This window comes from Mirounga angustirostris, unplaced genomic scaffold (genome assembly GCF_029215605.1).
Source record: "Mirounga angustirostris isolate CCGP_5_RB_7025 unplaced genomic scaffold, mMirAng1.0.hap1 SCAF_17, whole genome shotgun sequence".
NCBI classification, from domain to species: domain Eukaryota; kingdom Metazoa; phylum Chordata; class Mammalia; order Carnivora; family Phocidae; genus Mirounga; species Mirounga angustirostris.
The window spans coordinates 33,398,510-33,412,419 of record NW_026991725.1 but is presented as its reverse complement, the minus strand read 5'-3'; the positions used below and the strand labels follow the sequence as shown (position 1 = coordinate 33,412,419).

Below are 13,910 nucleotides of genomic sequence, written 5' to 3'. Positions count from 1 at the left end.
AAGTATCACACACGTACCATCCCCAGGGCACTTATGAACACATTCAGTAAGTAGGTGGTGAAAATCAAGTACATGCATGGCACTGGAAGGAATAAAATAGACTGCCCTCAAGGGCCTGAAGGGGAAGTAAGATATATAGATTAAACTATAAGAGGTCTAGATGAGGGTAATGGAGTACCAGGACAGTGCACCACAGAAAGGGTACAAGAAGCAGGAGGGGATACGAATGAACTCGGAGATAGGAATCAAGAAACCTCAGAATGCCCAAGCCAGCAGGCTTTTTGAGACCATCTGGTCCAGGGACACAAATGTATGGCAGGTGCTCTCTCTTCTCAGGCCCAATGGCAGACACCACAAATCAAAAATGGCACCACTTCCTGCTGAGCAGGATCCAGTGTCAGGATCCATCCCCCACACCAGCACAGGACTCCAGAAATACGCACTCAAGGTGTCAACACCCCCAATCTAGTTCAACCTCCTCATTTGTCAAGAGAAAACAACACCCGGTGGGAAAAGTATGTTCTGTGGTCATTTTTAGTGGAATAGCCAGGTCTTCACTTCCTTCACCTGCCACTCTTCACAAAGCACATGTGCAAGATGCCAGGGAAGCCCAACTGAGAAACAGGGCACAAGGGAAGAGAGGGGGAGGAAGGAGCACCAGAGAGGAGGAAGGAGTAGGACAGGGTGTTGGCCGATAGGAGCCCGAGGCTGAAGGCTGGTTGCAGGCTGATTCTCTAGAAACCGTTCCCCAAATGCAAATATCTTCAGCCGCTTACGTTCCCCCATGTCTAGGAGACAGCACTGCGGCCTCTTTCCATGGAGCTAGAGGGAGATAATGGGGCAGAGTGGGGAGGCAGAGAAGTCTACAGAATAGTCAGAGAACCACCTTTAAGGAAAAGGCCACCCGTTTGCTTGTAAGATAGCAGAAGCAGCTGGGATGCAAGCGCCAGGGAGGGACTGGGGAGAAGCCTGAGCAGCTGAGATAATGATAAATCACTTTCAAGAGAAAGTCTGTGGGTTCCCATCTGAAATGGAAGAGGCAGGTCGGTGAATAGCGGAAGCAAAAACCACAACTTTGGAAAGCCATCAATAATTCGGTGAATTGGACATTCAGAGAATGTACCAATCAGCAAACTGATTTTCAGATAATTGGCTCAGGCAGCTTGATCTTGGCCTATTCCCCAAGGTCAGAGAGTCAAAAGTCTGAGGCAGTGAACAGCTGCAGGAAGAAGGCAAGAGGGAGCATCTCCTGTTTGGGTTTATGGCCTCCTTCCATGAACCCATTGGACAATTTTTACTTCTTACCACACTGGACATGTCTGGACCCCCCAGGGGCCGAATGTTTCCTGAGATGTGGACACCGATGGGCTCATGATGAGAAAGCCAAAAGGGCTAGCAGGCACCAAGGCGGGCGGGGGGGTGGGGGCAGGAAAGACGCCAGGAGAGAAGAATGTGAGACCCACGGGAGCCCTAGGTCCCCCAAATACACCTAAGTGACCCTGTGAATGAAGATGTCCTAATTCAGGAGGGGTGTCCCCCAGAAGCAGGATGGCTTGAGCACTAGTGGAATCCTTTTACACCAAGATCTTTACTTTCTGTTTCCCAGGTAATAAGTTCCCCAAAGAATTCTTACCACGGAAGTTGGGGTGATAAGAGCCATGGTGTCCGAGATGCCATTTGCCTGTAGGAAAGCAAGAGAGAGACTTTCAGAGGAATCCCCGTGGGGTCTCCCAGTGCCTCTGGGGAGCTGAGCACATACGCAGTCCTCCACCCTTGTTGCCCTCTACAGAGGACAAGCAAAGAGAGGCTGCAAATGCTGTGTGAAAGTCAAGCCTCGCTCTCTGGGACTGAGAGGGAGTTCACGGGGACACAGAAAGCAAGCAAAGATGACTCAGGACCTACGCAGGAAAGCACACAGAGAAAAGGAAGGCAAGCCTTTACTGGGGGCCCAGAGACGCCAGCAGGCTGAGCTTCTGCCCCTCAAAGAGGGTTCAGTGCCCACAGCAACCCTGCGCTGCCCACTGCACCTGCGCCACCCTCCCGTGCCCTGCAGGGGCCCGGACGACCAGCAAGGGCCCCAGATAGCCTTGGTTCCCTCCTGGTTTCATCATCTTCCTCCCTGGCCATGCTCAGCAGCCCACGGAGGCTGGATGCAAGACCACCTCCCCCTTCCCGGGGCTGTTCCGGTGCAGAGATGCTCGCCTGGACGTGCACGGCTGCTTCTCGCTCTGCACATATGTTTGGTGGGGGAGAATGACTGGGTGATGTGTGGCGGAAGCTCTGACCATGTTTGAACTCTCAGACCTGCTAATTCCGCTCTGAGGAGTAAAGACCCCAGGGAAACCACCCACGAGGCAAGGGGCAGAGAAAAGAATGTGGTCCAAAGATCTAAACAGTGCCAGCACTGAAGAGCACGTAAGGGAAAGAAATAAACGGGCAACTGTGGGAGGATGGCTAAGTAAATTATTTACATGGCCCTGACAAAATACTACCAAACTATCTTTTAGAGACAAACGCATGTAGGAAAAGGTAATAATCAGGGAATCCAGGGAAAGGGCAGATGAGCGTCTATTATTCCCCTTCTGCAACTGCTCTGTAGCTTTGCGAAAAAATGTAATATAAAGCAGAGGGAAATGGATTAGGCACTATGTGGAATGCTTGGATTAAGCATTACATGGAAATCCAAAATTATATTAAAGTGTTTAAGTTATTTCTAAAATTATTAAAAGTATTGCAAATATGTAAAATGTATTACATAGAAATATAAAATAATAGGAAAGGGGTTCAAAGGAGGACCAGGTGGTACGTATGACGGTGAAAAAACCCATGACGGTAGACCAATGTTAGAAGCGAAGTGTGGGTGGGGGCAAAGGGGCTTGATATTCCTTGGTGGGGTTTTTATTTTTCCCGTAAGCATGCTTATAGGAAGTTCGTGATGTCAACACATGGATGTGGTTAGACATCCTCTAACATGCAATGCACAGTGAGGGGAAAGGGGGGCAGCTGAACAGTTAATATATAATCAGTGGCTCACTTGGAGTTCAAAGGCATGAAGAGGGAAGGGCAAGGGAGATCCAGCTCAGCTCAGGAAGAACCCAGCCCCCTGCTGCCTCATGAAACTTGAGAGTCAGAGAGCCCTAGGGGCCAAACCCTTCCCAGCTGTGAGCATGACTCGGATGCAAGTGATGGGGCCACTAAGCGTACGCAGCCCACCGTGGGGGGCTTCACAGTGAATATACCTTGGGGTACGGGCAGAAAGGGAATGAAAAGACAGGATCCTAACCTGGACCTCCTCCCACTGGGGCTTGCCCTCCTGGGACAATGAATGCCACGCTCCAGATTGACCGGCTGTAAAAGCATGTGGGGCTCCTTGACCCAGAGGGGGAGGCGCGGCCAACACCCGAAGCTGGAGCCTCCAGGCACCAATAACACCCTCCCTCGCCACTTCACGGACCGCGGTGGAGGGAGGCAGGAGTCCCACTGGACCCAGCTCTTGGGAAGTCAGAGTAACAAGCACCGGCAGCCCGAGGGCCCTGTTGGCACTGCGCGTTGCCTTGGCCTCTGCGGGGAGGACCAGCAGTGGAGCAAAGCGTCGGAGCGAGGCTGGGCAGTCACACCGGTCTGGACGCACCCGCTCCGGGGTGGGCAGCACTGAACCTGTCCCCTCCCCTGGCGGGAACTCGGCTTCCCCACACACATAATGGGGGAGATCATCCCCTCAGAAGGCACCTCCGGACCCCGATGCAAATAAACACTTAGCCCAGGGCCAGGCAGGTAGGAAATACTGAGTAAGAGGTGCCTACGGAAATAAAAGGAAAAGAAGCTGCGTGCCTACCCTGCGCCCCTGCCCGCACTTACCCGGCCAACAGAAGCCTGGTTTTGTTCCGGGATCGGAGACCAGGGCCCCAACCCGAGTCCGGAGCCCAGTCTCCCAGCCTCCCTTGCGGCGGGGCGGGGCCACGCAAACCCACCAATAAGAGGTAAGTGCATTTCCGCGCCGAGGGGTGGGCGTGTCCGAGAGACGATTTGTTTTCCCGGTCGATGCGAACAGATGAGGCCCGCACCCCGTCTCCTGTTTTTCCTCCCTCGAAGCCGAATTATGGTGAATGGGACTGAAGCCGCTCTCTTGCAACCAAGAAGCAACGAGCATGAGGACAAAAGCTAAGGTACTACGGCCAGCGGAGCAGAAAAATAGAAACGGTTTCCGGGAGCCGCCGAGCCAATGCAAGCAATCACTCACCTCTCAGCTTATTACAACGGGAGGAAAATAGCTCCATATATGGTTTAGTTCCCTGTTAGGTCTTTTCAGGGACTTAGAGCTCAAAGCTCTGCGACCTTATACAGCAAGAAATAAACAAAGAGCAGACGGGAGCAGAAGAGGTGGCAGCATGCTGGGGCTACGCAAACACAAGGCAGGCACCGCCGGAAGTGCTGTGGGAGGTGGGGGTCCCCGGCTGCGGGGCTCCAGTGTTACCTATCATGCCAGTGACGTAGCCAGCTTGCTGCAGCACCTCCGCCAAGGTGGTCTCGTTGAGCGGCAGACCCCCCACAGAGGTGACCGCAAAGTTGTGCGTGACTCCGTTGCGAAGGCCAAGCCGGCCCGTGAGCAGGGAGGCCCGAGAGGGCGAGCAGGTGGAGGAAGCTGCGTGGAAATCCACAAACCTGCACAGAAAGAAAAGGGATTGGGCTCCTTCCATCCACAGACAGCCAAACCAAGAGAAAAGTTCAATTCCTACCCAGTTCCCAGGATGCCGGTGCTGGAAAAAGCTCAAAGACCACCCCTTGAAGGGACAGGTTAGGAAAATGAAGCTCAGAGAGGTAATGCAACTAATTCAGGGTCACACAGCTCATTCAGATTGGTTTGATCTGGTGTATTTAGTGGATCCTCTTCATCCAAAGATTCCATATCTCGAATTCATCGACTCACTGAAACCCAACTGTATCTCCAAAATCAACACTCGTGGCTTTGAAGCGGTCACTCATGGACATTCCAAGATGTTCTAAAACTTTGTGTTTCCCCATATGCACAACCCTAGCTGAGGTTGACAAAGGTGACCTTCTTGTTTTGGCTCTCATACAGCAAGCAAATGTCTTCCTTTCTGCAGTCTACTGAATGCTATAGTTTTTTACATTTTTGTGCTTTCTGTTGGTGATTTTGATGTTTAAAATGGCCTGCACACATAGGGCTGAGGGCTGGCTACTTCAGCCTAGTAGAGATGTGATGTGCCTTATGGAGAAAATACAAGTGCTAGATAAGCTTCATTCAGGAATGAGTTACAGGGCTGTTGGCCATGAGCTCAATGTTAATAAATCAAAAACTATATTAAATAAGATGTTTTTAAACAGAAACACACATAAAACAAGGTTCTGTGCTGATCTGTTGACAAAAACATAACCAGAGGCTTGCAGGAACTGAACTCTGTCGATCCCCTAGGAACAAGGTTCAGTATTCTGTAATTCAGTGTTCTCCATGACTTTACAGAGTAACTACTGCCAGTAACAAGAACCGGCTATAACTATTACACATGACGGGATGCTCAATCTTTTTTTGGACACTGGAGAACTATAAAAGAAGTCTAGCCATTTTCCTACCATCAGGAATGTGATTAAACTTCATGTGACTAATATAAATGGGGCAACTGACCTTGTGTGTCTCCTGATAGGATGATACGAAGTTGATCTCATCGAGGATTCTTGTCAAGAACATTTAACCTGAATCTAATCAGACCTCTGGACCTAATTTCCAGATTATAGGAAATGTAGCTAATAGAAGAACAAATTAAATGACACCACAAGGAAATAATCTAACAAACCATTCTACACATCCTGCGACAACTGGTGTAGTTCTTCAAAAAGTCAATATCCGAGGGAAAAATGGGATAGAGGGGGGATATTCTATACTAAAGGACATTAAAGAGACAAACCAAATGTAATACATGATCCTTGGCTGAATCCCAGTTCAAACATGCTAACAGCACAATTGGGGGCTAATTAGGGAAATTTAATATGGACTGGATATAAGATGACATTGGGTGATCATTGTCCATTTTCTTGATTATGGCCATGTAGAAGAATGTTTTTGTTCTTTTCTTTTTCTTCCACTTGTATTGGCATATACATTGTATTCACTGAAGGTTATACAACATAATGATTTGATACATGTATATATTGGGAAATGATCACCACAATAAGTTTGATGAATTACTATCACTTCCCATAACTATGATTTTTCTTTCTTGTGATGAGGATTTTAAGATCTCCTCTCTTAGCAACTTCCAAACATACAATACAGTATGGTTAACTAGTCACCATGCTGTGTATCACATGCATAGAGCCCACTTATCTCATGACAAGGAGTTTGTACCTTTTGACCCCCTTCACTCATTTCCCCACCACACCCCAGCCCCACTCCTGGCAACTGCCAATCCATTCTCTGCATCTGTGAGTTTGGTTTTTTTAGATTCCACATTTACATGAGATCATATAATATTTGCCTTTCTCTGTCTGATTCCCTTTACCTAGCATACTGTCCACACCCATGTTGTCACAAATGGCAGGATTTCCTTCTTTTTTACAGATGAATCATCTTCTGTTGTCTATGTATACCACATTTTTATTACATTAGGAATATATTTTTATTACATTAAGGAAGTTATTACATTAAGAATGGTTTTATTCTCAAGAGCTACATGCTATGGTGTTTATAATAAAAGAGCATGTCTGCACTCTTCAAATGACTCAGGAAAAACACCACCTTATTTACAGATAGTACAAATACAAACAAAAATGGCAAAATGTTAACAATGGTGGAGTATACTGATGTTTGACTCTTCACTTTCTTTTATGTTTGAGATTTTTTAATATTAAAGGTTAATAATTAATGTTTAATAGTATAAGTTTCAAAAGGATGACAACCCGGAGTCTAGAATGAGCAGGGCAGTGGCAGGGTGGGTGGCCAGCCTGAGCGGGAGGGTAGGGAAGGTAGGGAGGGGCAGCTTAACATACAGCTTGGCGTGTCAGAACCACACGTGTCCAGGGTGCCTGGAGCCGGGTCCCCCTGCTGAGCCGCCACCCTGGGCAGAGCGAAGCCCAAGGTCCGATGGGGTAAGGGACTGGCCTACAGACACCAGGTCAGCAGAGCCAAGAAGGGCTCGGTGCCTCTCCCCTCCTCTCCCCACCTCTCCCCTCCTCTCCAAATCTGACCCATCCTCACCCAGCAACCGAAGGTGGGCCTTAAAGTGCCCCCTCTGACCACTGCTTAATGAATGAAATGATTGCCTGCTCCACTCCCCCATGGCCCATCTTTTGGGCCTCTCCTTCCCTCCCCACCGCGGGCACCAGCACACAGTCTTCGTCCGGGTCTGCAAAATGCCCGCTCCTTCCCAAGGTCAGCTTCCCCCTGGCACACTCTCCCAGATCTTCGCATGGCCTTTCCTCCCCCTTTGGTTTTCCTGCAAGGGGGCCTCTGCTGTCCTCTAATCAGGCACCCTGGGGTGTACTTGATAGCACTGACCCCAACCCCAATTATCTGGTATGTTTTTGTGTCCTTTCATTCTGGGCCATCCTCCCTCCATGCAAGCTCCCTGTGAGGAGGAGGAAGGCTTGGCCTACGTTGCTCATTGCTTGTTGCTCGCTGCTCGTTGCTTATCTCCAGCTCCTAAAACAGGACTCTATAAATACAGGGGGAAGGGAGGGGAGAGGATGGGGAGAGGATGGGGAGAGGATGGGGAGAGGATGGGGAGAGGAGGAGAGGTCTGTCCTTCCCAGCAACTTCATTGAAAATGTAACCAAACCTCAAAATAAGTATTATTGGGAAGTGTGATGAGGGGGCAGGGGGCTCACTGAGCACATTCACCAAAAGTTCTAAGATTACGTGCAGGCACGGAGGTTGCAAGCATAAGCGTCACAATGTGAAGCGTCACAATGTGAAGCGTCACGATGTGAAGAGATAGGACATCAGGGGACCCATGGGAAAGCAAGGGGATGAGGTCACAGAGAGCAGGGCCTGTTTAAACACTCCCTTCCCACACACTGTAGAGCCTGGCTCACCACCTGCCCCCTGCATTAGGGCCTCAGATCTCCGCCATAACCCCACACCTGGATGGTGGTGGCCCCCAAACTGACTGAAAGTAGCTCTAGACCGAGACTGGCCACTTGCCCAGGCGAGCCTGCCCAGGGCCGTGCTTGCTCGGGAAACTTAGGGCAGCCTGGGGACATTTCCTTGTTTTCTGTGCTCTCACAGAGGCCAGCCTGGGGCAAGAAAAGGGGGAAATGCATACAAATCCCTGCTTCTCTGAGCACATATTTCTTGCAGAAGACGTGTTTAAAAGGGACTCCACCTGCAGCCTCTCTCCTGCTGGCTGCCAGGTCCAACTGGACTAAAGAAAGCCCCAGGAGTCTGTAATGTTTCCACACCCCTCCGAGACGCCCTGGGGAGCTCCCCTCAGTCTGCTCACAGTGGACAGGGAGGGCCCTGAACACCCTGCCCTTCACACTGACCTTGGCATTTGCAGGGGTGACGGCCCTGGAGGGCAGTCAGGACTGCAATGCGTGTCAGCAACACAGTGGTTTCCTCCTCTCTTGTTCCTTTCCCTTTCTCTCTCTTTTTTAAAAGATTTTATTTTTTTGCTTGTCAGAGAGAGAAAGCACACAAGCAGGGGGAGTGGGAGAGGGAGAAGCAGACTCCCTGCTGAGCAGGGAGCCCGATTCGGGGCTCGATCCCAGGACCCCGGGATCATGATCTGAGCCGAAGACAGATGTTTAACCAACTGAGCCACCCAGGTGCCCCTTTCTCTCTCAAGCCTAGGGATTATAACGAAAACCTTTTAACATCTTACAAACGAATGACCATGTGACCCAGCAATTCCACCACCAGGACTGGGATCCCCCACAAGAAGTGGAATCAGGTACTCAGACACGTACTGCCACGTTCATAGTCATGGCTGCACTCTGCCCCGTGGCTGAAAGGTGGAGGGGGCACAGTTGGCTATCCGCGGGCCAGTGGACAGACAAAATGTGGCCCATCCACGCATTGGGATACTATTCATCCGTGCGCTGGAATGTAATTTATCCATGAAAGGGAACCAAGCAATGACAGTTGCTACAACATGGATGAACCCTGAAAATATGACATGAGTGGAAGAAGCCCATCACAAAAGGCCATCTATTGTACAGTTCCCTTTATATGAAATGCCCCAAGTCAGTAAATCCACAGGGATGGAAAACAGAGGCTGGAGGGAGGAGGGGCACAGAGAGAATATGCTTTGTGGGTAGGGGGTTTCCTTTTAGGATGATGAAAATATTTTGAAACTGGATAAGGATAGTAGTTGTAAATATCACTGAGTTGTTCACTTTAAAATGGTTAATCGGGGGGCACCTGGGTGGCTCAGTCGGTTGAGCGTTCGCCTTCGGCTCAGGTCATGATCTCAGCGTCCTGGGGTCAAGCCCTGCATCAAAGGATCAGGCTCCCTGCTCAGCAGGGAGTCTGCTGCCTCTCTCTCCCCCTCCCCCCGCTCATGCGCTCTCACTCTCTCTCTCTCCCCCTCTCTCTGTCTCTCAAATAAATAAATAAAATCTTAAAAAAAAATAAAATGGTTAATTTTATGTCATGAGAATTTCACTTCAATTAAAATAACAATCCAAATCTTACAGACTAAGAGGAAAATGCCAGATTCTGGCTGAAGAGACCCACGAAGCTAGGTGTCAGGTTTGCAGTTCTTCAGATGGGAAAATACTCATTTATAACTCGGGTGGTGATCTGTCATTTCATTCAGTTTAGTCCCAAACTAATGATAAAGCAGCAAGCAGGGGCAGATCTGTGACAGATGCTGAGGAAGGACAGAAACAGCCCCCGTCCTCAGTGACCTTACAGTCTAGTTTCTGAACAAAAGCCTTACGGTCATTTCTACTTTCCTAGGAACGGTTACACCCACTTACTTAGCACGAACTTTGGGCACGGCCCTTTACGAGGGTTAATGCATTTAACACAGCAGCCCCAGGATGCGCTGTTGTAAGCACCGCTGGTATAGATGGGGAGACTGAGGCAGCGGCACCCACGGCCGGACACGGTCCAATGCCTTGTTCCGCAGGCATTCTGCTCCGTGCCGGCCCCCAGCCTTACACAGCACAGCTAGGTTTCCACGGGCAGCCTTTTAAATTCAGGCCCATCCAATTCCAAATCCCCTGTGCATGCCATGTAACCACGCATCAGAAAAGCTCCTTGAAATAACATGACAAAACACTGATACGATCAATCCAGGTTTGGCCCCAGAGCCTCCAGTCCTGAAAACCTTCAAGAGAAAAACCAGACACCTGAACATCTGGGCTCTGTGGAGTCCTGCCTGAAAACAAGAGGCCACACTCACCGGCTTTGGCATCTCTTGAGCAAGCCATGCTTCTGGGAATTCATGTTTCCCGAAAGACGAGTTCTGCACTGGGCTTCCTCGGCTCCAGACATCCTCAGCCCACACCAGCGGGTTCCCCACAGCCTCCCCTCCACAGAACTTACCCCGAAGATGGCTACAAAGGTACTGAGGGAGGCCCCTCTGCAGGCCTCAGGGAGCCCAGGGACTCTGGCTTCCCACTTGCCCCCAACATTCCTTCCTGACCCTCAGTCCTGTGGGGCTGATGACGCATTGCGGCTTTCCCTCCCCCAATCCCTATGTGCCCATTTCCCAGGCACGGGCTTCTCCAAAGCATCCCTACCTGCCAGACATCCTGGGGCCCCAAGGGTCCTGGACGGTGTAGGCAGCCAGCAACTCCCACTCTTCAAATTCCAAGCCAAGGTCCACCTTGCAGATCACACTGTTGCTCCCAAGACAAACACTCATCTCCGCCAGGCCTTTTCTGTTCTCTTCCTCCCGAGATTGAAGCTCATGACCCTCCCAGCTCCCACTCCTAAATATCTGTCCCTTGTAATAGTTCTTATCACTCACAGCTCCTGCTTATCAAGCACTTACTACAACCCAGGCACTTTACATCCATAGCAGGTGTGAGCATCTGTTAACCCTGGATTCATCCGTTCTGTAAGCTCTGTGTGGGCCGGCCCAGGCTTGTTGGTGTCCTCTATTTACTATAACAGAACCAGCTGCACAATTTGCAGGGCCCTGTGCAAAAGAAAACAAGGGAGCCCTTGCTCAGAATTTACTAAGCACTTCAAGATGGCAATGACGGAGCTTTAAACCAAGAGCAGGGCCCTCCTAAAGCACGGGGCCTTGTGTGCCAGCACAGGGCACACGCCCATAGAGCCGGCCCTGCCCAGCCACATCAGTTCAGTCTAGGACCCCAGTCGTCCCTCAGCCCACCGGGCTTCCCAGAGCAAGAAGGTAGAGGCCCACCGGTCTTGGGCCCCAGACATCGCTCCCATGTGGTATGTGTTGTTTCCTCTGCCAGTCTCTGCAAGTTTAGCTGGTTCTGCACACCCGCTCCTCCCCTTCCAGTCTTCCCTATCTCAGGAAATAGTACCGCCTCTCACTCGGTTACTCAGTCCAAAGGAGTCATCTTGATTCCTCTCTTTCCCTCCCCCTCCACAGCCAAACTATTAGCACACTCCTGAAAGACTCCACTTTCAAATATATGCAGAATCTCTCCATTCCTCTCCATCCACCTGCTAACATCCTAGTCCAAGCTACTACCATCTTGCACCCAGACTACTACCATAGTCCATATTATAGTCTCCCCAGGGCCACCATGTTGTATAACCCCACGGGATGACATTCACGCTGTTGTCCGGAGTTGAGCAGTGCACCATCTGCCCATCTGTATGTGACCACCCTGCTCCCCACTTCCATTCCTGCTCCCAATTCCCCCCCCCCACCCCCATTTGCATGGGGCAGGCAAAGTAATCTCAAAAACTGCTTTTCAGCTAACATTCATTTCTGGCTGGAAGCCCTCTCACGGGTTCTCACCACAATCTAAGTAATGCCCAAGTCATTATGGTGGCCACGAGGCCCTCCATCATTGCTGCCCAGCCCGGGCACTGGAGCCCACAGAAAGGGCCAAATGGGCCACAGGCTTTCCAAGATCGGGTTCCTCTCAGCCCCAGGGACAGCCAGATGGGGCCCCGGGCAACTGGAGGCCCCAGGGCAGTCTTACCCCAGCTGGGTGTCTTCTCTGCCGAATTCCAGGGAAAAGCAGTCCTCTGAGAGCACAACACAGAGATAGCCCTTGGGGTAGGGCACCCAGCTGGTCACCTCCAACCCCTGGGAGCCTCAGTGGAAATCAGCCAGCCACAGCAGAGTTTGCTGGGGGAGCTACGGGGAGGAACCCACAGCCCTTTCCAGCGGGCAGCTCACACTTTAGTAGAAGTGTTAGGACATGTGGATTAGAAGAGAAAGCCCCATAAGAGAAATATCAAGCAAGCGCTGTGGGAGGCAGAGTGATAGGAAGGGTAAACATGTGGACAAACGAGGGTGTGTTAAATCCCAGCCTCCACTCCCTCCAGTGTGAGACTAGACAGGTAACTTCATGTTGGCCTCAGTATCTTCCTCTGCAAAATGGGCATAACACACCCGCTTCACCAGCTTATTTGAGGAATTCAGTGGGATGATGTGCACAAAGCACCTAGCAGAGCTCCAGGTAGAGAGCAGGCTTTTAAAAACTCATGGTAGTCAAGGTAATTGGTGTCATGACTCGCTAAATGGGGGAAGACAGAACATTCCAGGTATGCAGGAGAGCATTGTGCTGGGCACCAACTGTTGGGACTCGGGGGAGGCACGGCCCCTGGCTCCTGCTCACACTCTCCAGGCATCACAGACCCTGCCACACACGTCACAAGTCACCCTGGCCTCAGTGCACACAGCACCAAGCTCAGCATCCTCCCTCCAAGACCCCTGTGTCTGCCTCCCTCCCAGTAAACCTGGCTGGGGGCTGAGACATCATCTTCAAGTCCTTCTTTGCCAATTCCCACCTCCTTCAGCTCCTCCTACTCCCAACAATGCCACCCGGGACATATATAGCCATTGTCCCTCACCCAGATCACTTCAGTGACCCTCCAAGATGCCAGGTTCACTCGCCTCAGCCCATGCTAGCATGCAGACCAGTAGTGGGTCATGCCAACCACTGACCCCAAGTCTTCAGTGACTTCCTCCTGCATGGCCACCATAACCCACCAGGCTCTGGCTCAACCTAACTCTTCAACCTTCTGAGTCCCTGCTACCTGATGTGGGCTGAACTGTGTCCCCCCAAAAGAGAGGTTGAAGTTCTAACCCCTGTCCCTCAGAATGTGACCTTATTGGGAAATAGGGTCACTGGGGATGTGACCGGTTAAGGTGAGGTCATGCTGGGTTAGGGCGAGTCCTTCACCTCCTAGGACCAGTATCCCAATAAGAAGAGGAGAGAGACAGCGAGGAGAATGCCACGAGAAGACACAGAGACGCACAGAGGGAAGGTGGTCACACGATGACGAAGGCAAGGGATGGACACTGCCATGAGCTAAGGAATGCCTGGGGCTACCAGAAACTGGAAGAGGCAAGGAAGGAAAATATCCTAGAGGAAAAACAGCTCTGCCAACATCTTCATTTCTCGCTTCTGCGGCTGTTACAGGATAGGAGCCCAGAATGTCACAGTGAACAACATCAAACCCTGCCCTCAAGTTGCCCAAAGTTCAGTAAGGGAGGTGGACAATCCCAGCGTGTGAAAGAGCTCCAAGAACAGTAAGCACAGGGTGTTCTGGAAGCATGCAAGGTGTGCATACATGCGTGTTGAGGAAGCAAGCACTTCTCAAAAGAAGCCACATGTAAGCTGAGACCTAAAGTATAAATAGGCATTAACTTTATGTTTGTCTTATCATAATAAAAATAGCTGCCATTTATCAAGGGACTACCACCCCGATCGTACTGCATGTATGATTTCAAATGCCTAGGATTCCCATTTTACAGATAAAGGAGGTGAGGCAGAGAGAGTTTAAGCAG

The 13,910-nt window shown here is 50.6% G+C and overlaps 1 protein-coding gene across 1 annotated transcript in view; it reads right to left on the bottom strand.

Moving 5' to 3' along the window:
- Positions 1-13,910, bottom strand: part of ARSG (arylsulfatase G) — a 101,654-nt gene that overhangs the window by 39,028 nt on the left and 48,716 nt on the right. Inside the window, exons 3-4 of the mRNA XM_045888580.3 lie at positions 4,475-4,662; positions 1,634-1,681 (exon numbers count right to left, since the gene is read on the bottom strand). Of these exons, the coding sequence (XP_045744536.1) occupies positions 1,634-1,681; positions 4,475-4,662 (236 nt within the window). The remainder of the gene's footprint in view (positions 1-1,633; positions 1,682-4,474; positions 4,663-13,910) is intronic.